The 26,584-nt window shown below is 39.2% G+C and overlaps 1 protein-coding gene across 4 annotated transcripts; it reads left to right on the top strand.

Annotated features, from left to right (window-relative positions):
- Positions 1–691: 691 nt before the first annotated feature.
- Positions 692–24,972, top strand: ylpm1 (YLP motif containing 1). 4 transcript variants are annotated; one of them, XM_084736857.1, is made up of 23 exons: positions 692–1,568; positions 4,294–4,515; positions 6,230–6,268; positions 6,702–6,890; positions 7,180–7,691; positions 7,920–10,565; positions 11,559–11,682; positions 12,602–12,746; positions 12,837–12,926; positions 13,031–13,208; positions 13,318–13,341; positions 13,453–13,637; positions 14,700–14,854; positions 14,974–15,036; positions 15,229–15,348; positions 16,110–16,286; positions 16,375–16,458; positions 16,564–16,647; positions 16,736–16,810; positions 22,340–22,391; positions 23,441–23,562; positions 23,921–24,105; positions 24,656–24,972. In XM_084736857.1, exons 1-22 carry the CDS (start codon positions 1,002–1,004, stop codon positions 24,065–24,067), a joined length of 6,000 nt encoding a protein of 1,999 aa, XP_084592983.1. In that variant the 5' UTR covers positions 692–1,001; the 3' UTR covers positions 24,068–24,105; positions 24,656–24,972. The 4 variants fall into 4 exon arrangements, with proteins under 4 accessions (XP_084592983.1, XP_084592985.1, XP_084592984.1 ...); XM_084736859.1 differs by lacking the exon at positions 6,230–6,268; XM_084736858.1 differs by lacking the exon at positions 13,318–13,341.
- The last annotated feature ends 1,612 nt before the right edge of the window (positions 24,973–26,584 follow it).

Raw genomic sequence — 26,584 nt, 5'->3', positions numbered from 1 at the left:
CAGTCAGTGACTTACTCAAAAGTTTTAGCTCATTCCTGCAATGGTTCAGATTTGGTTTACTCTTGCAGTATCTGCATTTATGTATATATAAAAAACACCTTCCCCAATAACAATGTAATATTGAGAATGACAGTCCAAGTTCAAAGGGAAAATGAATCTTGATACTACTGTAACTACTACTACTGCTACTACTGCTACTACTACTACTACTACTAATAATAATAATAATAATAATAATAATAATAATAATAATAACAATAATAATAACAACATGTTTTAATGTAATTTTAGTAAGTGTGTCAAAACAGGCTATGTAAAGTCTTGAAGAAAAACATTTATTGTGGTATTTCTTAATTTAATTCATACTATTAATTTCAGCATCTCTTTACATGAATCCTAACATTTATTTTTGAATTTATGAGCATAAATCATGACATCATTATTTTTTTATTTCTTAACTTAAATCACGACATTTATTTTGGTAATTTTCTATCATAGTCTAAATCATAACATTGATATTTTTACTATTAAATCATGACATCATTATTTTTTTATTTCTTAACTTCAATCACGACATTTATTTTGGTAATTTTTTTATCATAGTCTAAATCATAACATTGATATTTTTACTATTATTGTTGTTTGAGCTACCGGAAGTGGTCACCGACGACATGTGACGTATTTCCGTAAGCGGTGTGTGTGCCTTACACTGTAGCATCAGCCGCTCGAAGATATCAATGTTTCTGAACGTTTTTGTAACATATCTTATAAGGTTAAACGTAGATATTTAATTCGGTGACGGATGTCGGATTCTTACTGTAGATATGCGGTGTTAATAATCGTTGTTTAATGTGGCCTGGCACCGTCGGCAAATGAAAGTGTAACGTTAGTTATCGATCGGTTGTCTAAAGGTAGGTCAGTTAAGCTAGCTGGTAGCAGTTAGCTTTCATCAGGCTGCATGTGAGCACAAAGGCCGGTTACACCGCCTCGTCTTTGAAACAATGTACCCCTCCTGGGGAAACTTTGGTGGACCCCAGTCGCAGAACTATGGAGGGTCTGGGCCCCGTAATAAGCCTGCTGGGGGCCACACAGGCCAGACAGCGGGAGGGTTCGGCGGCTTCGAGGCCTCATCCAGCGGCTCGCTGTTCTCCAGCCTGCAGGAGCAGCACCTCCAGCAGATGCAGCAGCTGCAGATGCTGCACCAGAAACAGCTCCAGTCGGTGTTACACCACGGTAATAGTGCAAATTCGTACGGTGGAGGGCTCTCAGGTGGACATTCGGGGGCATCATGGCATGCAGAAGGACCAGGATATTCAGACAGCGGTGTTGGAGCTCAGTCGTACTATAAACAAGAAGAGACTCCTGGACAGCCGACGAGAGGTGCCCCTGCTCCTCAGCAGACTCACCCACAGCCTCCTCCACCTCCACCACAACCCACCGAGCCCGAGCCGGTTCCTCCTCCCCCAGAGCCGCCGTCAGTGAAGCCACCGGAGAGCAACGGTGCTCCCAAAGAGGTCAACAAGAAATCTTCATCCACGACAGAAGACGATAAAGCCTTACCTCTGCAGGTAATATCTTGTACCTGTTAGTGTAGAGATGATGTGGTGCTTAGCTGCTGCCAGAACTTACAGCCAAAGAACACCATAGACACCATTTGTAGTGAAGTTACCAGGAATAACCCACCTTAGTTGGCTGTTTGTCACTGATCACGGTTATCAGGTCAGAATCGCTTTAAGAACCGATGTACAAGAAATTTACTTTCTGTGATGGTATTTAAATGTGTTTCTGTAAATGATTGTCTCTGTCTTATTTTGTTTGCATGATATTTCACAAATTATATTGTGTACAAATATCATGCTGCAACTATTGTCTGTGCATGTAAAATGTGGAAGAGAAGCAAGGAAACAAAAACTTCAAATAATGCACACTGCGTAGTATTAATCACATGTCGACCAGTACAACTTGCATTATAGTATTCAGAAGTAGTATAACTCGCACATTGAGACTCAAAGCACATAATGATAATGGGATGTCTCCTCCATCTGCAGAAAGTGGATCAGGACAAATAGGAGTTTTTTTCTTTTGTTGTTTTTTTCCCATCATTGGCTGGTTTATGTACCATCTGTTGAATATTGATTGGACCTGGTACAGTGGATTCAGGATGAAAGGACTTAAATCACAATTAGGCTGATTAAAAAAATCATTTTGGCAGTTTTGTTCCTTCTGATCAAAGACTGACAACATATGATTTCAAAAGCAAAGAGCAGATATTAATATTAAGAGCCTGTAGTATTGGACAGAGGAAAAAATGTAGATATACCTGGCCTCCACAAATCACATTTTGAGAGATGTGTCTTGATGGTCCAGTTAATCATACTAGAAACTAGGGCTGGACTTATAAGTATGGCTTCTAAGTAATATCTCAATATTTTTATGCTATGTTGTGATATGCAATATCCATCCATCCCTCTATTATCTGTAATCGCTTATCCTTTGCAGGGCCTTGGGGGCTTGGAGCCTATCCCAGCTGACATTTTGCTCCATGTCCCACACCTGTGCATACAGGAAGAGTGGAGCATCATCTGTTGTCACAAAACTTAAAATAGACGTTTTTCTGAGCAAACGAAACTTTGATTTATAGATATGGTACTTGTTTCTCACAGGACAGTGACATTACAAACATATGATGATCTTATAGAATATGATGCATTTCTGTGGATTAAACTACCCAACATTTGCACAACTGTAAACATTACAGCGTTAAAATGCAGCATAGACATTAATGCAGCCATATTATTAATCCAAAAAATATTGTATATGATAATAAAACACTGACTGGGAACATTTCACTGCACAGTGACTATTTTTAAGTGTGGTCTGCTGCTATAATACTTAGACCTACATACATCCACTTTTGTTTAACACACTCACAGCCCAACTGAACCCTTGGCCATATTGTGATTTTGATATTATTTCAATTAATTGTTCAGCTCTAGATGGTGTCTAGCAGGTTTGTTGTGAAAGTGATTCTCTCCTAGTGTGTGAGAGGTACCGGCATGTTGCTGCAATAGCTGCCTTATTTAAGTCAGCCACAAAGTGTGTGGATAACCTCAGATTGCAGGATGATAATAGTATTGTAGTATGATAGCTACTGAAAAGCTGTGTGTTGTGTTTGTTACCACAGAAAAGAAATAAAAAGCCCCTGTTTATGGGATGTGACATATGTACAGCCTGAGTTTTCGTACTGACAATCAAGTCCAGAAACAGATATTAGTAATACATTTCAGCTTGTTTACAAATGTTAACTAATGTTTTTTTCAGACTAACTACAACATACAATGTCAGTACATTAAGAACAATCAACTAGGGTTGGGCTGATGGATGATGCCATCATGATTCATGATGGCTGACAATCATCGACCACTGAGCCCTCTTACCACTGTACCATTGTGAACTAAAGGCCTTCTTTTTTGAGGTAGTGTGTCCCCTCAGAGTTGCTATAAGGCAGGTATTGTAAGGGAAGTTCTGCTGTTGACATATGAGAGAAAGAATAAAAAGAAGCTGGGGCTGCTGTTTTTGTGGGCCACTGTTTGAATTGTGTCATCGTTATTTGCGCTCATGTTTTCTTAGCTTAGCTTCCCCAGTATAGATAACCAGCTAACCAACACCTATATCATCTATTGCGATGTTTCACTGTTGACATTGTCGTATGTCAGTTTGGTAGATATCCCTCAACCCTAGAAGTAACTCGAATCGTTATCATCTATTAGAAAATGTTATTAATTTAACTCAACTCTATAGCCTGGTATTGGAGATGACTAATGTGGTTGATATGAAATGTGCGATGTCAAGCATGTCAGTAAGAAAAATAAAATTAATTAAGTCACTTAATAGAATCAGTGTTTGTGTGTGAAATGGATTTTGCCCTGACTGGGTTTACTGTATTTTACTATATTTTAGTTTTCAGAAAAGTGAAATATGTGCAGGTAAAAGAACATTGTTTACTGAGATGTTATTGTCGTACATTGAGCAAGGAATGAGCAGGTAATACAGGGAAAGCAAGTTTCCACAAACACTTTTGGGTGAAAATGAGAACAGAGATTTGTTAGTAACAAACAGGTTTCTTGCTGTTCTATGTCAGGGTTTGTAAAGGTTATGTGTAATACGTTCATGTTTTACTAATAAATTTTCTCCCCTCTGCAATTACAGGTGATGTATGAATGAAGTAAACGAAAAGAGTAAACGTTCCTGCAGTGCATTGTCTGACAGACTTCCTTTAATTGTTTCACGCAGGAGCAACAACAACTTTGGTACAAACAACATCTTCAGAATCTACAGAAGTTAAAGCAAGAAAGAGCCAAACAAAATCAGAAAGAGGGTGATGGGCCTACACCGCCAAGCTCGAGCCAAGGAGCTCCTCCCCCTCCCCCATCAGAACCACCAAAAGGCATGCCTCCTCCACCCCCTCCAAAAGAGGAGCCCCCTGTACCACCTCCACCTCCTGAGGAGAAAAGGGTAAGTTTTCCTAAAATATTTCACAGGTGTGTGTAAGAATTCAAACTCAAATTCAATATTGTATAAAGGTTGTTTAAAGCATTTTGTGACTCTAGAGGAAGCTGCATGAAATGGGTTCATCAGATTATATCCTTGTGGCTAGTAGCTCAAGTCTACAAGCATAACACACCCAAAATCTCTGAACGAACTGTTGGTGGCTAAGTTGGATTGTGGGTGATGTGGGTGCCAGATTTTTAACAAGTCTTTAATCTCTGATTCTGCTGCATTTATTTTTTATTGCCATTTCATGACCCCAAAACCAATACATAGGGAATGAAAGCATCTAATCTGCATTCAACGGTTTAGTAGTACAGGGGGAGGAGTACAGTAGTAAAACTTAGACCTTTATTGCATATGTGATGAAAAATAACGTTTTTCATATTGCCCAAAATGTAGATACATAAAGTACTTTTTTTCTTTCAGATTTCATAACATATTTTTTAATGTTTTGTACCAGTATGTAAAGCTCTGTAACCAGCCATGAATTAAGATTGGTGTTTACTCAAAGGCTGCATGGCAGGTTTGTGACTAAAATATCCTGAATCAGCCTTTGATTGCTTGTGCCAGTGATTTAAAAAAAAAGTTTGTCAAAATTTTAAATTTGAACAGTCACCATCAACAGCAACAACTTAACTTTAACTTAAAGAGCAGTGTAGCAATGTCATATACACAATATGCACAGTGCTACAGATAATTTTGTAAGACAGTTAACAATATTTATTGGCCAATAACAATAACAAAAAAGCACCCAGTCCGTATTTGTGCTTTTGAAGTATTCAGGTTGTCTAGATCAGCCATTCTGGATCACATGGCAACTGGTTGGCCTCAGAGCACCATCTAGGCCACAGAGGCAATGGAACTGACCCATGGTTAGATTACAATATGTTCTTTCCCTTGGTAATTTATAAGGGTAGTTATTTTTATACATAAATATGCTCAAGAGTTCACATAAGTAAAAACATCAAATTAAAATGCATAATTTCAATGTTATGTTTGAATATTACCAGGTCAATCATACACATAATCAGGTAGAGGAAAACATGTTTGTGCTTTGCCACTGTCAGCTAGCTAACATTACTTCAGATACAGTGAGACAAAATGGATCTGTTTTTGAAGTGAAAAAGAGATGTGGCAGACAACCCTGCACCAGTGAAAGCTCCAAAGCATGTGGTGAGGAAATATGACCCTGAATACATCAAGTCTGGATTCACAGTGGCACGCAGCGATGCTGAGTGGTGTGTTGAATGTGGTGAAATCCTGTAACAGCCCTTTTTTTTCTTCCTTTTTTTGTCATGTTATGTTTTTATGAATTTATTTGGGATAATGGTCACAGGAAACTTTTTATCAATCATAAATGGGCCTTAAGTTGCAAGAGGCTAAGAACCTCCGGTCTATATTGGTGAAAATTACCTCCATTTCAGTTTAGAATTTACACTAACCTAACCCTGGTGTTTAAAATATTTTTTGTGCAATGGCATCAATGACAACAGGGTTAATAGCTTTGTTTTGCCGTTTTAAATTCAGTGCATTGGTTTTTTGGTATTTGCAAGTGCTTTTGTAAGTGCTGTATTTGACAGACTTTGAGAACCCACCAAATCCATTTTTAAACTGAGTACACAAGAGATGTAAGATTATTAGTCTAAACATTGTTTATATTGTTTGCATGAATTTACAGAGTGAAAATGTAGGACAATCACCTACATTTCCAGACACAGTAAGTTCCACTGCCCACTCTCCCCTCATCATCATGTCCATAGATATTTAACTCCAATTCTTGTGATGACTGCTATGTCATGAATGTGTGAAATCCACAGGACTCAGGCACATTCATTCATCTTTTCCCTCATAATTGTGACCCTTCCCATTGATTCTAATTCCTAAATGCCCAGTGTAAGTTACAGAGTGTCAGTGTCTAATGACAATGTATGACAGTATAAGAATTTATACCATCATTTTGTGACATTTTGTTTCTGTTCTTGACAGTGGACCAAAGTTACACATTGAATATTTGGCAATAAAGGGTTTTCAGTTGTGCGTTGTCTGTTATCCCATCCATGACACACTACCCTCAGTTATGTCAAAAAAAATATTCTTTGTGAGTTGAAAAGATATACTTCGATATAATAGTGCCTTGTTTATGTTCACAGCCCGAGATCCCCCAAGACCCCGAGGAGGCTGCCCGCCTCCAGCAGTTACAGGCTGCAGCAGCACAGTGGCAACAGGTGCAGCAGCAGAGAGCAGGCTTACAATACCAGGCTCTTATGCAACACCATGAAAAGCTTCAGCAGATCCTGGAACAATACCAACAACTGATTCAGCAACCTGCAAACCTGCAGGTAGGTAAATGGTAGTGTTTGACAGTTACTATGTGGCTGGTTATTTTCCCTGGTCCAAAGACGACCTATACTGAAAATGAAAGATGAAAAGAAAACATAGTATGTTTAGTGGAACCAGAAGAGGTGATAAGTGTGTGTAGGAGTTGTAGCAACTCAGATCTGCAACCTCAGTCTTTGAGAACCCATTTTACATGTAATGTTGCAATGATTACTTTGATCTGCAATCACCAACTGTATATGATAATACCAAAAATTAAAAGCATCTTTTCCCTGATGTCCTTTATTACAGTCGATGTCTGCTGAAATGCAGCTGAGGCACTATGAAATGCAACAGCAGCAGTTCACTCCTTTATTCCAAGACTGGGATCACTCCTTTGTCCTGTGGCAAGAGCAGTTCCAGACCTATCCCCACAAAGACCAACTGCAGGACTATGAGCACCAGTGGAAGCAGTGGCAGGAGCAGATGAATGCCACCAGTACACACCTTCAAGAAAGGGTGGCCACGCTCTCAGCTATGGTGCCATTTGCCTCAAACCAGTATAATAGTGGGGTGATGGGACAGTTTGGCCAGTACCCGGGACAAGATGTGCAAATGCAGCAGCAGTCAGTAAAACCGGGTGTGCAGCAGTCCCCTGTTGCTGCTGGTCCCAGATCTCAGGGTCCGAGGCCCGCTGGCTTTGGGCCACATTCGGAATCACCTGCTGGACCCCCTGTGCGAGGAGGTGGCCCTGTTGGCATAGTCAGACCCCCTGGTCCCCCAACTGTTCAGCCACCAAGCTTCAACAACATTAGAGGTCCACGGTCAGTAGAGATTGTTTTATACAACTGTTATTGGCATTTTTTATTAAAATGGTATATCTGAGAATGAGAATGAGCTTTTCTGAGAGTATTTGACTTCAGGTGGAAATTACAAATTACAGTGCCTCATATTTACAGTGAATAGGTATTGTTTTATATTGTCAGGCTACTTATCTCTAAAAGAAATCTTATATTAATATTAATATTCATTTACAATTTCTGTCGTCCCAGTGCAAACAACCCTAGATTTGACCAACCACAGCAGCGCTTTGATGGTCCCCAGAGGTTCGACCAACCACAGCAGCGATTTGATGGTCCCCAGAGGTTCGACCAACCACAGCAGCGTTTTGATGGTCCCCCAAGGTTTGACCAACCACAGCAGCGCTTTGATGGTCCCCCCAGGTTTGACCAACCCCAACAGCGTTTTGATGGCCCCCCTCGATTTGACCAACCAAGACACCGTTTTGATGGTCCTTCCAGATTTGACCAACCACGGCAACGATTTGATGGTCCCCCCAGGTTCGACCAACCTCGATTTGGGCAGCCGCCTAGGTTTGAACAGCCACCACGGCCCCCTGGTCCCCCGCCTCGGTTCGAACACCCACCTGTGCCCCAGCAAATACAACAGCTAAGTCCCCAAACTAAGGCAGAACCAGCCACTAAACAACCTGCCAGTATGGATTCCAAGACTCCAGGAAAATCAGCTGTTCAGTCTGAAAAAAGCAAAAGTGAACCAGAACCAGATAAAAAGGCCAATGCTGACGACCTGACAGATGACAACTTGCTTGGAAGTGATGGCTTTTTTGTCCAAAATGACCCCATTCCTCAGACATTGCCAACAGACACAAAGGCTGATGAACCTGAGAGCAATAAAGCTTCTAACAATAACGAAAAACCCAAACCAGTCAACAGCAAGCCTTCCGCAACTACCCCATCTACTGTTGGATCCAACAATACTGCTGCAAAAAATCCCCTCAAACCAGGTGGACCATTGACGAACAACAAACCCCCACTGGGTCCAAAGCCCCCTGGAATCCAACAGGAGCCACAAGTGTCTGGCCAAATGCAGGCACGACCAGATCCTCCAAGGCCTCCCCCTGGTAGGGGCCGAGGTCAGCCCCCAGTATCTGCCCGGGGACGTGGGCAGCCAGGGTCTGGAGAGTTCAGGGGACCAAATACTGTATCGCTTGGGGAGAAGATGGGTGAAATGTCTTATGACTACAGGCCACCTGAAGAGGACATGGGAATGCCTGAAGAGCAGGAAGACTATCATTGGCAAGATCCTTCATACGAGGAGTACGGTGGTGGGGAATCAGAGGTGCCCCATGAAGAAATGTGGATGCCAGAGGATCAATACTTCTCAACAGAGGAGGAGTATTATGAAGAGCCAATGGGAGGACCCCATATGGGAAGAGGAGGGCCCCCACTGATGAGAGGAGGGCCCCCTAGGGGAAGAGGTGGCCCACCTATGGGCAGAGGTGGTCCTCCAATGGGAAGAGGAGGTCCACCTATGGGTAGAGGGGGGCTGCCTATGGGTAGAGGGGGACCACCCATGGGTAGAGGAGGTCCCCCTATGGGTAGAGGAGGTCCCCCTATGGCTAGGGGAGGTCCACCCATGGGAAGAGGTGGCCCCCCTATGGGAAGAGGAGGACCCCCCATAGGACGAGGTGGACCACCCCCCATGGGAAGAGGAGAGCCAATGGACAGGCACTGGGAAGAGCCTGAATCAGAGGAGTACCCCCCCGAGGAAGGGGACCCATACTGGGGAGAGAGGAGACCTCCAATGAGAGGTATGAGGCCCCCATTTCCGCCTGGCCGGGGTCGCCCCCCACGTGGTCATCCTGGTTTCATGCACCCAGGACGAGGACGTCCTCCTCACCCAGCTCATGGGCCAATGGACCATGATCCATTAGGCCATGGAATGGATGCTGATGAATCGGAAATGGATCCAGCAATGCACCCAATGTACCATGGCCATGACCCTCATGGCCATCCTATGCATCCTGATGTTGGAAGAGGCAGGCATCGCATGCCACCACCACCTCATGAAATGATGGATCCCATGGAGGAACCATTGTATGAAGAAGGAATGGAGGGAGAATTGGGGTGGCAGCCACCACATGGTAGAGGTCCTCCTCTGCCTCCCCATGAGATGATGGATGCAGGAGGAATGAGGAGGAGACCTATGGGTCGAGGAATGGCCAGAGGCATGTGGCGGGCAGGTCCAACACATGATGAATATGAAGAAGGATATAGGCCTGCTGAGGGTTATGTTGAGGATTATGGTCATGGCGAAGATGGGTATCGCTGGCGGCCACCAGAGGACTATCCTACTGATGACTACCGGCATGAGGCCAAATACTATGAGTCTGAATGGGACAGAGAGCGTGCTCTTCCTCCTGAGAGAGACTATCCTTCCCGCTTGCCACCACCAGATCCCTATAGAGATCGCCACTGGCTAGAGGAAAGAGAACGTGAAAGAGAAAGAGGTCACCCGTATACTTACGATGAGCACAACAGGCCAAGAGGAGAACTTAGAATCCGTGAATATGGGGATGAACCCCCGTACAGGAAGGAAGAGCCACCATACCCACCACCGCCTTCTTCAGAATGGGATAGGCCTTCAAGAATTCCTCCACCGCCAGAGAGAGGGTATCCTGCTGACTATGAGGATCGCAGAGCTCGCTATGATGAGCACAAGGAAGAGCCTCCTTTGGATAGACCTCCACCTATACCTCCTGTTGCACCCGTCACAAACTTGCCAGAGAGCTCAGTTGATCCTGTAACACAAGGAACAAGTGGAGCAAATGTACTTGCCCTCTCCCAACGTCAGCATGAGATCATCTTGAAAGCTGCTCAAGAGCTCAAACTTATAAGGTAATTTCTAGACATTTATCATTGATTGATACATTATATGCTAGGTTCACACAGATTACATTCTGACTAAACTCTAGTGTAATATAGCCATTTGGATTGCAGTGCTGTTAGGATTAGTTTTGGGTGGCGTCTGTATTATACAGTATTACAGTATTATGGCGATATTTATGTAAAACCATTTGACTCTACTCCATTGCAGTATTCTCTCAATGTAACTTGAGCTGATCATCATAGCAACGCTGTTTTCAGTTTGGAAACAACAACTCACCCACTTAAGAAGCTGAAACCTTAATTCTTGGACAAACTCAAACCTACACTGCAAATTTACTACCAGACTGGTGGCATCGCTGCTCACCTTTTGCTCTGCTCAGCATGCACTTAATGCCTCTCTCCCACACAGTCTCACTCACTCACTATACTACTTTGACCAGTCAGTTGTCTGCAGTTTTTGCTGGCTCAACATTATTATTGTGACTAAACCCAAAATACTCCCAAATAGAGACAGAGGCATTTTCCTTTTCTACTAGTTAGTCCTGTAACTAGGCTATGTTTTCAGCTGCACTGACTTGTCCATCAGTGGAGAGACAGACCTCTGGTGGTGTGTGCTGCATACTACAACATGTCACCTCAATACAGCATCACCATGGCAGTAAAATAGAAAGAGGAGCATTTGTATTTTTGACAATATTGAAAATAATACCATCTGGAGTCTTGATACCCTGGTATACTGTAATACCTTGATGCAGCCAAGCCACATCTCTGATTTCTGCCACTACTCAAAATCGGTAGAGATGAATTGAATATTATTTGTAATGCTCAAATCATATTTAAAATTTTGTCTGGCTTGCCTTTAGATGCCTCAGTGATAAGAAGGAAGCTTACTTATTGTAGTGTCAGGACATTTTGCTAGCATAGCAGCTTCTGTACTTTGGGGTCAAATGGATTTTGAAAAACTTAAAGGTGGACCTGACTTCCATTCTTTTGGGTCTTCAGGGAATTGCAGGAGGGAAAGTCACCTGGTACTGAACCTCAGCCTGCACCAACTGAAACCCTGCCTGAGCTTCCCGCTGGTCTTCTCGGTTTGGAGATCCCACCAGAAGTCAGGAATGTTCTAAAGGTAATTTATGTAACCAATACCAATCTTACATTCCTGTAAGCCCTGATTTTCTATTTGTCAACTGTTATTGGAGACGGGAGACAAAAACCCTAGGTCAGAGGCAAAACGGTACTTGCTCCCATGAGTGACATTTGCTATGTGTGAAATGTACAAAGACACAATCCAAGAGCTTGATGCCTTGCAAAAACCCAAAAGACATCAAGCAAGCTAAATAACTCGTTGTATTGGGGATGGTTGGGTATCCATGAACAAGTTACAGCCATTGAGGGCAGACACAGGCTGCTGTCATCCACAGAATCTCTCTGAACCCAGTCTTATCATGCCTGTATCTGTATTGTAGAGGACATAATTATATAGTTTCTATCAGAGTACAATGGTATACACACAAGCTTTTTGGTATTTGTAATCTAGTTGTCTTTGCTGACCCATAATATGAGACAGCTGTATGTTTTCATTACAAAAATATTAATCTCCAGCTCTGTCTACAGAACAGACAGTCTTTTAAACCTGTGTGTATCGATCCTTTCTCTCAAATCAGCGCATAAACGACCCAAACTGCTCATTTCTTTAGGGCATTTCTCACGTGTATTTTTCATGACAAAACATAGTTTTGAGAACAGACAAGCCCATCTGGGATTCCTCCTGGTGTAAGATCATGTATTGTGCAAACCACAACAACATCAAGATTGTGTTTTACAAAACAGAAATTTGTGTAGTGTGAACAATCCAGTGACGTGGCGATGTTGAAAGTCGTGTAGTGTGACTGATGCACAAGGGCTGCATATAGCTGCAATCTAGAGGGTAAACACAAGCCACAATTTTCCATACATTTTCACAAATTTAGTTTTGGTTACATTTTTACATTGGCATTTTGTATGTAACTGTTAAATCTGTATCCTATCCAATCTGTCATCCCTAGGGCATGTCTGCAGCTGCACAATCGGCTGTACCTGAGTCCGTGTCTTGGGATACCAAACCTGTTACAACAGATTACCACTCATCCCTCTCTGCTGCACACACACCTACTGTGATTCCAAAGACTGTGGATTATGGACATGGGCATGGTATGAGCTGCAATGATGAACATTTGATCATTTTAACAGTTGAAACCAGTTTCAGGACTTTGTTGGTGACATTAAAACGCAATGTTTCAGAGCCTGGAACCACCGTTGAGAGGATCTCTTATGGTGAGAGAATTGTGCTGAGGCCTGACCCTATGCCATCAGACAGAGGCTATGAAAAGGGTGAGTTTCAGTCCTGTAAAGCTTATCTTTCTCCACTAAAAAACAGAGGTCGATTTAGCAAATATCTAACCATTGTTCATTGATGAACTATTTGATTCTCCTAGAACCTCTTGGTCCCAGAGATCCTTACAGCAGAGACCCATATTATGAAAGACGATCAGACCCTTACTTGGACCGCCGGGAATACAGCCGAGAGAGGGAATTGTACAGAGAGAAGCTTCCTGAATATGAAAGAGAAAGATATGACAGGGAGCGCTATCCCCTAAGAGAGAGAGATGAAAGGTAACATGTTTCCTCAGTGGCTCTGACGCCCTGTTTCTTTTTCTCTGGGAAGCACACTGCTTCCAAACATATGTAATATTCTTTTCTATTTGTCTGTTTTTGATTCAAGCACACAGTCCATGGTTGAAGAAAGGTACTATATCACATTGTGTCATACATTGTGATTAGTCATCAGTGTGTGCCAGCTTGAAACAAGAAATCACGTTGATGAAATGAAACGTAATAATGCTCCTCCTCTGTGTAGATCTCCACTTGCACATCCTTTACGCTCGGGATACAGAGAGAGAGATCTTCGAGAGAAGGAGCGAAGTGGCAGTCGAGATCGAGATGAATATTATGGAAGGTCTGGCTACGATAGACCTCCATACGAGCGCTCATCACTCGACCGCAGTGGGCCTGACCGTTACGGCCATAGCTCCTCACCTTACGGTATGTTCAGTCTCAACTCTGTTTACAGACGTGTTCATTTTGGCTGTGATGACAACAGCAATACTGCAATCATGTAATGCCTACCAAGGGGTTTAGCTCACTACCATCATTAAAACAAATTTTATTTTGAAGGGTCAATCTCATGTTATTCCATTGTGCAATGTGTTTGAGATCAGAGCTACACACACCACAAGTCAGGAACACAGCTTCTAGTTAGTTGACAGTCTTTCCAAGGCATCATGGGATTGCCAGAGGATGGGTAACAACAACTGTTTTCAGCACTAAAAAATGGATAAATAACCACAGAAGACAATCAGTTTTGGATTTAGCATAATGGAGTTTTTTTTTAGCACGTCTTGAAAAAAGACGCTGCAATTCAGGCCTGTATTTAAAAAAAACTTCTGAAAGGGATGTGATCACATCACAGCTGACGTAAAGGTACAACATTAGCATTACCTTAATGCTAGTCTTTCCTGCTCAGCTTACTCTGTACTGACCCTGTCACTTCTCCAGTAGCTGGGAAATAACAGACGAGACTTTCCTAGGTCTTGAGACGCTGCAGCTCTTATTAACTGAATCACTGTAACCTGTACTGTACATTTGCTACCAGTGTGACAATTTACAGCTAAGTCTTAGTTTGTGCTCTGATATGAGTAGCACTGTCACTCAGTCTGCTGCTCGTTCTCCCTCACTTGCACGCTGCACACACACTACTGAAGGATAAGTGTAGCGTAGCTCTTCTAAGGAATAGGACAGTGTGTAAAGTTCAATAAAATGTAATTATTTGGGTAGTTGCAGTAAACTTCCATCCTGTGGGAATATGTAACTTTTTCACCACACTCAGAAAAAATCCATATTGTCACAGCCCTAGTGTTCACATACATACAGCTGTATTTGGAAACTCTTCACACTTGGGTCACAAGTTTCTCAGTTAATAAAATGAGCTTTGTTGCATGATAGAAGATATGATTGAAAACAATCTGCAACCAGTAAAGTAAATCTATAATGGGAAGAAATAATGCCATTTAGCAAAATACTTTAATTGCAAATAATATCATGCAGTGGACAGACGAAGTTATCCAGATGACAGAGGGCCTCCGACTGCACCACCCCTCCCACCTCCGCCCCAGCCACCCCCACGAGTCGAGAAGAAGCCAGAAATCAAGAATATCGACGATATCCTCAAACCACCTGGCAGATTATCCCGGCCTGAAAGGGTACTAATTACGGCTGCAATGTTTCTTGATGTAACAGTATCACATTGTTAGTTGTATAGAATTGAGTGTTCATTGAGTAATATATAATATTTATAATATTGAGTGATATATTTTAACAGATTGTCATCATAATGAGAGGGCTTCCGGGGAGTGGAAAAAGCCATGTTGCCAAGCTCATACGGGTGAGTGGAGTCATACCAGCAAATCATAGTGTAATGTTTTTATAATGTAATGTAACTAAACTAGAACAATGTGCAACAACAATACTCCCAAACGTTCCCACAATGTTTTTTACATCAATAAATATTATTAATGTTTCTAACAAAGCCAAAAAAAGTAAAACTATGCCATTCAATCTCATTGACATTAATCAGGATAAGGAAGTCGATTGTGGCGGCGCACCTCCAAGAGTTATTGTTTTGGACGACTATTTCATGACGGAGGTGGAGAAAGTTCAGAAAGATCCAGATACGGGGAAAAGGGTAAAAACCAAGGTGAGTCTGTCTTTCCAAGGCATTCCACATTTCAAGTGGTTCATAGTGATGATTTTGTTTATACGAGTCTATGAATATGAAAATGTTGCATGTTATTCCTTTAAAGTCAGCAGGTTCTACGTATTATACTTATAAAACATGACTTAAGTAAGTAACAAGTGTTTATTTAAAATAAATTTGGCTGCAAGTAAGAAAATCATGACGAGGAAATACTTACAGCCTGAACTGCCAATATTGTAAATGTTTATAAAATTATGAAGGATGGAGATGTTGACCTTTTCTTTAAGCAGATTCCAGTCATATTGGGTGAAATGGATACAGTAATTTAACACTATTGAACCTGGTTATTTAAAATTATATTCTTTTAAGGTGTAAATGATGGATTAAATAATGTCCTTGCCATCTTTTTAATCTAACCGAAATCAATAAATGTGAAATGTGTCGTTTTTGCTGTGAACAAGTGGCATTAATTCCAGTTTGTTCCCAATATCTCCTTACCTGTTTTTTCCTCTTTCTTTATTTTTTGAATGTTGTATTACACTTTCTTTTTTTTATAGTTTGTGAATACTTATTTGCAAAAATATGTGAGTAATGATGAGGAAGGTCTATGGTTTAAAATGTAGTGATTTGTGAAATTCTCTTTTAAAAACTTTTAAGTGCAAAAAAATTAATTCAGAGTGAGCAGCATCAGCTGACAGATATATTAATGTTGTTATTGTAAAAATTATAAATAATGTAATACAAAAAAATCTCTGTTGCAGGTTCTTGAGTATGAGTATGAGCCAGAGATGGAGGATACCTACCGGAGCAGCATGCTGAAAACATTCAAGAAAACCTTGGATGACGGCTTTTTCCCCTTCATCATTTTAGACACTATTAACGACAGGGTTAAACATTTTGATCAGTTCTGGAGTGCAGCCAAAACAAAAGGCTTTGAGGTGAGTTGTGCTCCTGAGTGAGTAAAAACAGACAATGTTTAATCAGTCTGCACTGTGCTAAAGAAGTTGTTGTTTTTCTTACCTGAAGGTGTACCTGGCTGAAATCACTGCTGACACTCAGACTTGTGCGAAGAGGAACGTCCATGGCCGCACACTTAAGGATATAATGAAGGTCTGTAAGATCAGTTGGCTCTAGCAGATATATTTCTATTATTTATAATGATAGTAATGTTCATCCATACAACATACACTTCTTAATGGAGCATTCTGTACACAGATGTCTAACAATTGGGAGTCTTCACCACGTCACATGGTTCGCTTGGATGTCCGGTCCCTCCTTCAGGATGCTGCTATAGAAGAGGTGAGATCTTCAACAAATGACAGTTCCCATGATATTATTGTCATGTAACAGTAACTGAGCTAAACTAACATGTGTGTCTTGTTATTAGGTTGAAATGGAAGACTTCAATCCTGATGATGAGCCCAAGGAGCCCAAGAGAGAAGAGGAAGAAGAGGGTGATCTGGTAGGACAAAGAAAGCTTACATTCATAGAATCATTCCCGCTTATTTATATTTCCATCTACCACATAAAGTTTATACAGTAAGTTATTATTAGCCATTAGTCTTTTAATCAACTTTCTTTGTTTTATTGGCAAGGTAAGTTTAAAATAGATGACAAAATGAAATTCATGGAAAATCATAGCTTAATTTCTTCTTATCTGTTTTATGTTGTTATTGAATATTTATGTAATATTAATCAGATTATTCAGTCAAAATGCTGACAGCCCTGAAATGAAATTATAGCTACAACAGGAAAAGCATTTACCAAACTGTGGATGAAACTGGTCCGTTCTGAAAGGTTCAGAATTTCTTTCACAGTAGTGCACAGTTTTGTCAAAAGACTGAAATGAAAACATTTAAATCATGATTGAAAAAATGAATAAACCCAAACATGGCAGTGTTGAAAACAATCTGTTTTTACAACCTGTTGTCGTGGAAAACATTCCTGTGCATAATCAATTGTTCATTCACTTTTATTACAAAATCACTGCAGTTCAAAAATCTGACATGTCAAAATAAATAAATGAATGACATTCATTTTTTGACAAATAAATTTTGCATAGATGAGGTGAATATTGCTTTTGATATGAATGAAAAACGTTCAACAAAAGAATCACTAATCACACACTTGTGTGTTCTTGTGGCTCAGGTTTTGATACATTTTCAAAGCAGATAATATAATTATGTATGTTGTACAAGTATTCTGGTGAAATTTGAACAAACTAAAGAAAAGTTAACATGTTAAATTACCTATACTGTTGTTGATAAAAAAAAAAAAAAACAATAATACAACTTGGTTGTAGTCTAAGATTAACTCAGTTGCATTGAAATTTTGATGAAACCTTTAAAGCTGTAGCACTTAAAGCTCAGTAATGTACTGCCACCAGGGGGATTATCTACATGTTGAATATATACAGAGCTTTGATATAAATGTTTCATGTGGTACCACCTATCGGAGTTTGTCCTCATGTGAGGGATATAAAGTGGACTGCTCAGCAAAATGTCATAAATTTATGACAATGAAAAGTCATTTTCATTAGAAGAAAGAAAGAAGAAAAAAAAAAAAAGTAGAAAGCATCAGCCATCGGTCCTCGGTACACAGTTGTATAATAATCAAACACTCAACAACAAACGATCCCTTGAGTCTGCAGCTCCACTCAGCATTAAGGAGCTTCATAGTGTTTTTCAGATCACTGTTTAACTGTCCGTCCTACAACTATGTCGTTTTGTTTACTCTCATTTTTGTTTCTTATGTGTCCTAAAAATGTTTTAAACAGACAACCAGTTGTTTAAATTTTCCAGTTTCTCTCTGGCTTTTCAAGACAGAGGGCACAGAGGTAAATGAAGATTAATTAATCTGTAGGCATCATTGGTATATGACTATTAATACTCAAGTTTAATGTCCTTCAAGTGAAACTGCAAATCATTACCATGGGCAACAACTCATCTAAAAATAATAAAACTCCAACTGCTGCATGCATATCCAAAAAAATCTATAAAACTGTAGGTAAAAATGCAGCTGCATTTGTTTTGTCTACAGTCTATCTTCTGGACCAATAAAAAACAAGAGGTGTGTTTCAGAATAAACCACCAAATAAAATGTTATTTATACAAAATACTTTGTTATTACTGTATAGTAAATTGATGCATCTTACCATCTTGAAAAAGTATTGTGAATGAAAATGTGTTTTTTTTAATCTTTGAAATGCTTTTGTTCCTAATAGTTCACTTTTGTGTTGAAAAATATTAAAGACATGGGATCCAACCCGTTCATATTCTAGCAGTGCCTCATGGTACAATAAATCTGCTCATATGCTATAGCATCAGTAAAACATCAACTGGAAAATGCTATACAAACATATGATTGCTTTGCTTTGTAGACCATTCCTGCTTGAAAATGACATAGTTAAGCTCTGCACTGAAATTGCATGTCTGCCATGTTTATTACACACCATATTATTGATAAACAATACCCATTTTCTTCAAGCTGACTTGACTGTTAACAAAAAACTTTGTACAAATCCACTGTGGATTCTTAAAATGAAGTGTACTCCTGTAGATTCACTCAATGTATTATTATTATTATTAGTAGTAGTAGTGGTATTAGTATTATTAGTATTATTTTCTATCATTTGAGCAAAGCAGGCAGAGTGACATAAGAAATAAGTTAATTAAGGGAACTTGGGATCCTAGTACCATTTTGTATCTTAACAATACAATAAAATAAGTTTGTTTTTGGCCCGTTGTGTGGGCACCCCTGTATATGAGGAATAAGCTGCAAAACCAGTCCATTTATTGTGGGTCATTTATAGAAATATTTTTTGATACTGCAGTCACCACAACACCGACTCATTGATTCAGTGCAAAATGCCTCTTTGAGGATCTTTAATTTATCTGATTATAATATGAAATTCTGCTTTATACAAAGTTCAAATTAGTGACTGAAATGGTTCAAGATGTGAACTCAGTATTACCTAAGACATCCAGGAAAAAAAAAACTTTATACTGTTCATAGGGCCTCTGAATTAAAATGTAAAGCTGCTTTGATCATTGTTACAATCAGCAAGTTAAGACCTGTCTTTCCACACAGCGTGTGCTTGTCATTTCCCAACACGCCCTTTTTGTTTTGATTGTAGTAGCAGTCAAAGACTGATGTCTCATCCACCCTAATGTTAAACTGAACCCTACCTGTCTAAACTGCAGTTTTCAAACTGTGTCCCTGTATTTAAATCAAACTTGGTGAGACCTGGAATTCACCAAGTTTGATTGCTTATGGCTTCTAATATCCAGATACTTTTAAATAACAGTAATATTTACAGTAATCTAATAACAATCTAATAATCTAGTCTTTTGTTTTAAATCTTTCTTGACACACTAGATGAACTATTCTTGATGAAATCAAGAAACATTTACAACAAAACCTTCCCTAAATCTGGCTTTGTCCACAACAACTATATCCAGAGCCAGCAGGCATGAAACATTTTATTTAATGAGGTTTTCTGTGTATGTTTGTTTTCCCCGGGACAAAACAACACTATAGAGTCAACTTTGACTGGAAGAATTCTCCATTAGTCTTCCTGACAGGAAAAGACACAATATTGTTCCAGCCACTGTATGAGCTCAAAATGAGCTCAAAAAATAATCTCTGTGGAGTTACCACAGCAAGTGTGTTAAATCATTAATGAGATGATTATTGTGTATTGAAAAACACAAAAGTCTTTCTTGGAACAAAGGTGGTGCTGCACCATCTCACTTTGCTGTAGTGCAATCGTCTCATTGTTCTAATTAACCACTGTCTGACATCACTGTCGGATGTTGTCCGGTATTGTCTGCTGCACCTGTGACCACATTTAATGTTGATGTTGTGTTGCACAGGAGCAACAAAGTGTTTTACTACACAGTGTGTGGACAGAACATACAGCCACTGCTACCTGCAAGTACAGTCAATTAATGTAGTTATTGATTTTCAAAAATACTTTTTTTTTTTTTATCGTAGTACTTTTTAGTGAAAGAGAGGCAGTGTGTCTTCAGTGTGTATAATCTGTTAATGAATGATCCAAACAGACCCTGGAGGCTGTTGTCTTGTAACGTGACAAGTTACCAGCTTTTTTCAGCTTTAATCATCCAGCTTCAGTTTTTACTTTAAACTCTGGACTTTAAACTCTGGTCTGGGAACTTGAATTTCCAGACATGTAGTTTCATCATCATCTTTACCATGTGTTGTGTTTTTTTGTCAGAGCAAGACTGGTGCATCCAGCATAATTTTACACACTTTGTCACCAAAAAAAAGAAACCCACTATGGATCTTAAAAATACCAAGTGAAAATACTAACGCTGTTAAAGCACCTACACACCCAACATCCAGCCACACAGCTGTGCCTGATTAAACTTCCTGTCAGGACTAAGTGGGCATGTAAAGACAGTTTGAATTTTGATGTTTTTTATTGTTTGCTTTCTTTTTTACATGTTCAAAATAAAAATCTATCTGTCTATATTTACATCACTGGGACTTGTGAATGTCCCAGTAAAGCTATGCTCATCTAAAACCTGAGCAGAGGTCTCATCAGGAAAAATAAGCACTTGTGTAATTTTTTTTCTTTGAGATTTGCAAAATATTAAAAGGGATAAAAAAAAAAAAGTATATGTTGAATAATGTGGATTACATCCTAAAAGTTAAAGACAACCAAACTGAATAATTAAAAAACAGCACAACAAAAAGTTCAACAATAACAAATGAATAAATATAAATATATTTCAGAAAACATCTTTCATGTTGTATTTAATGATTTTATGATACTCATTAGCATCAGTTACCTAATAGTCTGTGGTCCCTTCCTTCTCAAAACTTTCTTATCTCAGATCTCTTGGTTTGATTGTTGACTGTTTTGGCATGTGCCTTGATGTTTTAGTTCTTAAAAGCTGGTCAAAACTTTATCCAGAGCTGTAAAAACAAGACCTCTCGCTCAAACCTGCACAGCCATTCAAAGCAAGTTTCACTCCTGTTCAACTTGTCTTTGAACAGATGTTTAGATACAAGTATTTTTTTTCTTAGAGAAGCGAGAAAAGACTGATGTTGTTCTAGTGAGACAGCTGTTCTGAACAGAACATGTCGGGCCATTGAGAAATCACTAACATCTTTTTGTGACAGAATGACTCGGGTTTTCACTGCAAAGATTTAACAGAGAATAAGTATTAAAGAGAAAAAAAAATCTCTGAAAGATTGCTATTGTGATTTTATTTCATCAGTTGTTGTGGAAGCGATGTATTACAGAGGGTAAAGATTTTGGCAGGCTTTAATTTCACTGTTAAGCTTGTTTTAGATAAAATTATTTACCTGTTTACTTAAACTGATAAAAACTCATCTGGACAACTAATTATCCTGTCAGATTAAATTGCATTTATTTTGAATACATTGTACTTTCCTGAAAACAAAACAAACAAAAAAGACAGTTTGGTGCAGTTGGCATCTTATCTCTCAAATGTTCTATTCAGCTTCAGTTAGTTTGTCTTAGAGTAAAACAATCAGTGTGTCAAAAGATGGCTCTTTTGTCTCGATCACATGTAAATTACATGGTTAGTGACTGAACTGTTTTTTGTTTGTTTTTTTAATCTTCTGACTTCAGACCATATAGAGGTTTGCTTGACAGTTTTAATGAATTCTTTGGCTCTGAATGTGTGTTCACCAAAGCAGGTCACAGCTGTTGTCCACTACTTTTCTTTTGCATGTAACCAAGAATAAAGGTTTAATATGAACATGTTAGTTTCTCTCAACGTGCAAGACCAAAATATTTGCATGCCAGTGTGACATTAAATGTCTTACCCAGATAAGTCCTCCTGCAGCCTCATCGTTTAGTTGTCTTTGTTGTCTTTGATCTACTGATAAACCAGTCTCCTCTCTTTTCAGCCGACCCCTGCTTTCTGTCTCTCCCTCTCACCCCTCTGCTGTCCCCCTGTGATGTTTAACCACTGCAATGTGTCTTTATATAATTTAGGGCTACATTCCAAAAAGCAAATGGGAGATGGACACATCTGAGGCAAAACTTGGTAGGTATTCCTTTTTGTTGGGCTTTATTTTATGACTGACCTCCCCAGTTTGACTCGTTATGTCTATGATGTCGTATAGCTTTGTGTGTTTTATCTAATTATGTGTACGTCAAGTCCATGAAGAGACATGGTCCCATCATGCAGTGATTTCTGTCGTCATTCTTTACGCTGTCTGTGTGCACACTGCATGACAACAACCCAAACTGTTCAATTTGGGATTGAAATATGCTTCAGATTTCACAAGCTTAAATAAAGTAACAAGTAACACAATAACACAAACTGCCTGATCGAGTCAGTGGTAGACCAGTAACTCCCATGTGCTGCAAAGTAAAATTGCATTAACATTTTACAAAAAGAGTCTAGTTGAGTGTGAGGGCGATATTTGGCTTAGATATGGCAGTTTCCTGTCCAAACAGCACATGTGACAGCAAAGTAAGATGGTGACAATGTTCTAAATACAGTGAACAATTAAAATGATAATGATTTTTTAGATTAAGTGGCTAAAATATGGTTTGCTGCTAACCCTGTCCACAGCAGTACATTGCTTAGGTGTGCCAGCCGCCATTGCCTGTTCTGCTGTGATTAACCTAAAGCACTGAAAGGTTTGGTAGACAGAACGATGTGAGAAGTCGTCCTTGGAAACTGTTTGGAAAAGGACCGACACTTTTTTTTGGGTGATTGAATGAACTGACTATTACAGGCGAACCTCAACCAATCAGATCAGTCAGGAGAAGAGCAAAAAATACCTTTTTCATCGAGAAAAACCTCCTTTTCTCCAGTCAGTCTCCACTTCTGATACATCTGATGCTCAAACAGTATCTTTGCTAAAATCTTTAGGAGCCACCATTGTTGTTTTTAAACAAATGGTCACTCGCTGTGGTTCCACATAAACCCCACCCATAGCTGCCAGTCATTCTTGTGTTTTGTCTGAACCACTGTGGTGCAGCGTAACTTGAAGCCTGACAAGATCGATTCTCATGTGATCTTGCAAATTCAGCTGCCTTGCAAAGTTAAGAGCTGACTTGAACAGAAGTCTTCCATTTATACAGACAAGTTGGACGGTCTTGGAAGCAGTGGGAAGAGGAAACGTGAAGACATGGCAGGCCTGGATGACTACCTTCAGCTGCCAGACGACTATGCCACACGCATGTCAGAACCAGGAAAGAAAAGGGTAAATTTACACTCTGTGTTACAGAGGTGTTGTTTTGGTCACCTTAATGTGTGTGAAAAGTTTTGTATGTGTAATCCTGGTATTGCAGCTTGAAAACACACCATTTGTATAAGAAGGGTTCTTGTGCAGCTGAATCAGGTGCCTCTCAGCTCAAGGACGGCAAACTTCCAGAGAACAAAAGGGATTTGAGCACACTGATTAAATTGAAACCCTTTAATTCTGCAAAATATTTCAACAGTCAAAAGTGTATAATAATATAAATACTAGATGTTAGATGAAGTAACGGATCTTAAACAATGCTCATTGATCCATTTCTTGGTCGTAACACATCACCCTGGTTGCTCTCCTATTTGTTAAGGTTCGATGGGCTGATCTTGAAGAGCAGAAGGACGCCGATCGAAAGCGCGCTATCGGATTTGTGGTGGGTCAAACGGACTGGGAGAGAATAACGGATGAGACGGGCGAGCTGGCACAAAGAGCTCTCAACCGTACCAAGTATTTCTAAGAAGATAATCTTGTCCCCCTTTTTTCCCTTCATTGAAGGTATGTATGTTACTCTTTTGCAAAATGTTTTTAGGATGGCGTAGAAGAGTAATTATGTCTTTTAATGATAAGGGTTCAAATTCTAACATTTAAATATTTTCATGTCAATTCACTTTTGATGACTTGACGAGGGCATGTTTGACGACTTTTCTTATTACATGCCATTACAGTAATTTAAAAAGGTACTTTATGTAGTTTGCAGAATCTTTATTTGATAAGTTTTATTTCACCATTGTTCAGCAAGTAATTCCATCAAAAATATTTGTCTTACATTTCCAGGCATAAGAGCTGTAAATAAAAGTGAATAAAATGTTATAGTTAAAAAATAACCTCACTAAGTGGGTGTATATTTTAACTGATGAAAAATGCCTCTAATGACTTTTTATATATAAATCATAATGTGTGAATATACCAGAATTTATAAATCTTTAATTTATTGGGGAAAAGTTCTCCAACCATCACACATAATAGTTGAACTTTGTTTCTGTATTAATACAGAAACAAACAAATCTTTGGCCAATTCATCAATCATTTCTTTTTCTTTCTGCAGGTGATCAAGAATGTGAAAACACTGAAGCTTACATGAGACTCATCATGGTGAAATCACCAACAGTTATCAAATTCTTAGTTATTTTATTGACAAAGATACAGGATAGTTTATTTCTTATTTTTAAACACGATTCTACATACAAATAAATGATGAGTTTATGATTCTGTGATTCTTCTTCTGGTCATATATTTCCCGTGTTGCCATATTTCTTGTTGTTTTATACGCTTCATGCCTTCTGTACTGTATACATGTAGCACAGTTTCTTGGTCCATGCACACTTGTAAAAAAGACATTAAAAAGTTCACAAATTTACTGACCTTGGGAGTCTTTGTTGAGTTGGTGTTTGGGCTTCTTGTTGTTGAAACTACAAGTGTATTTGCTGACAAAACAGATGCAAAATGTGCCAGAAATCTGCCTGACTGTTTATCTCCTATGACATGTTTTAAAGACTATAATGAGGTTTATTGCTGTATGTGATTAAATTAGAACAATGAAAGTAAGATAGTAAAGGGTGACATGAAATTAGTGTGTTTTCATGCACATGTAAAATGTTCACTCATGTCTGTTAGCTTGGAGAACAGATTTCAGTGTGCAACATGCTAATGCTAATTTATTGCATCCCTTTACAGTTTTACTCCTCCCAGTCACGTAAAGGGATAGTTTGGATTATGTGAAGTACGGTGGTATGAGGTACTCGTCTATAGCCAGCGAATTACCAACAGTAGATGCTGGTCAACATGCTCCCAGTTTGGAGAAGCAGAGAGATTGTAGGAAGCTATGCAGTTTAACAGAAAAACATATTTAAGCCACTTGAAAAAAGGTCCACCTAAAAAAAAAAAAAATCAAGATCAGAATAAATCTGTGCTACATTTAGAATATTTTCACCATGTTACCTTGCTGTCAGACAGCCCTTTGCGATGGGAAGCTGACATTATATAAGCCACCAGTCTCCTTTAGCAAAAACAGTAATTTTACCCTATAGAACATAAGAGGTGACAATCTGCTGCTGCCCCAGTGATTAGTTTGTGTTATTACCCAGAAGTCACACAATAACATAAACTAACTAGCCAGTGAGGTAGCAGTAGACAACCACCATTATCAAGAGGTGAACATTATTTTAAATATAGCACACAATTAAACCAATACAGATTTTTTTTTTGTAGATGCTGACCCTCTCCACAACAGTATGTTATTTAGCTTCTGTGTTACTCCTGCTACTTCTCCAAACTCCCATCAGCTACCATCCTAATGTAAGTCATACACTGACTGGATAATTACCTCATATATCCCCACTTAAAATAATCTAATCTAATCTAGAATTAATCTAGACTATTTCTTTAATGGGTTTTCTGGCCTTGTCTTAATTATTTTTAATTAAAATATTTTAAATATAAAATAAACAGTTCTATGAAACAACGGCACTTACAAAGAAGGTGCAAAATCTTTAGATCAGCTTGTGGTTTGAATGGGGTTTGTGACTGTCAGAAGACGGTGTGTAATTAAAGTACATGACAGAAAAGGAGCACCTCACTGTATTTATAACCTGTAAATATATTCGTAAACTGTATTAGTGTACAGACCCTTTGAAAGGGTTGGTGGGTTGTCCAGAACTCTAAATTTCCAAAGATACCAAATTTGACATAGTAAGGTCAGGAGTACTGGGAACATTGAGGTTCACGTGCTTCAAAGTCTCTTTAATGACAAGTCAAGGTCCACGGTGGACTTTCATGACAAGAATAGTTATTTGAATTATGTCAAATTTGATTTCTGTTTTTTAAAATGTTTTTGCACATTTTCACTCTGCATGCCAAATACAAAAAGGTTACCTGCACCACATTCAGCTGATTTTTACCATATATGGGCTGTAATACACATTATCATAGCCCACAATTAACCATAAATCAAATCAAGTGTTTTTATTTTTGATTA

Source organism: Lutjanus erythropterus, chromosome 15 (genome assembly GCF_056507025.1).
Source record: "Lutjanus erythropterus isolate fLutEry1 chromosome 15, fLutEry1.hap2, whole genome shotgun sequence".
NCBI classification, from domain to species: domain Eukaryota; kingdom Metazoa; phylum Chordata; class Actinopteri; order Lutjaniformes; family Lutjanidae; genus Lutjanus; species Lutjanus erythropterus.
The sequence above is the reverse complement of the archived record's forward strand: the minus strand, read 5'-3'. Positions and strand labels throughout refer to the sequence as shown.

Coding starts and splice junctions, on each gene's coding strand:
- ylpm1 (XM_084736857.1), top strand. CDS start 1,002: ATGTACCCCTCCTGGGGAAACTTTGGTGGACCCCAGTCGCAGAACTAT. Junction 16,648..16,735: donor AGGATGCTGCTATAGAAGAG/GTGAGATCTTCA, acceptor TCTTGTTATTAG/GTTGAAATGGAAGACTTCAA. Junction 22,392..23,440: donor CACATCTGAGGCAAAACTTG/GTAGGTATTCCT, acceptor CCATTTATACAG/ACAAGTTGGACGGTCTTGGA.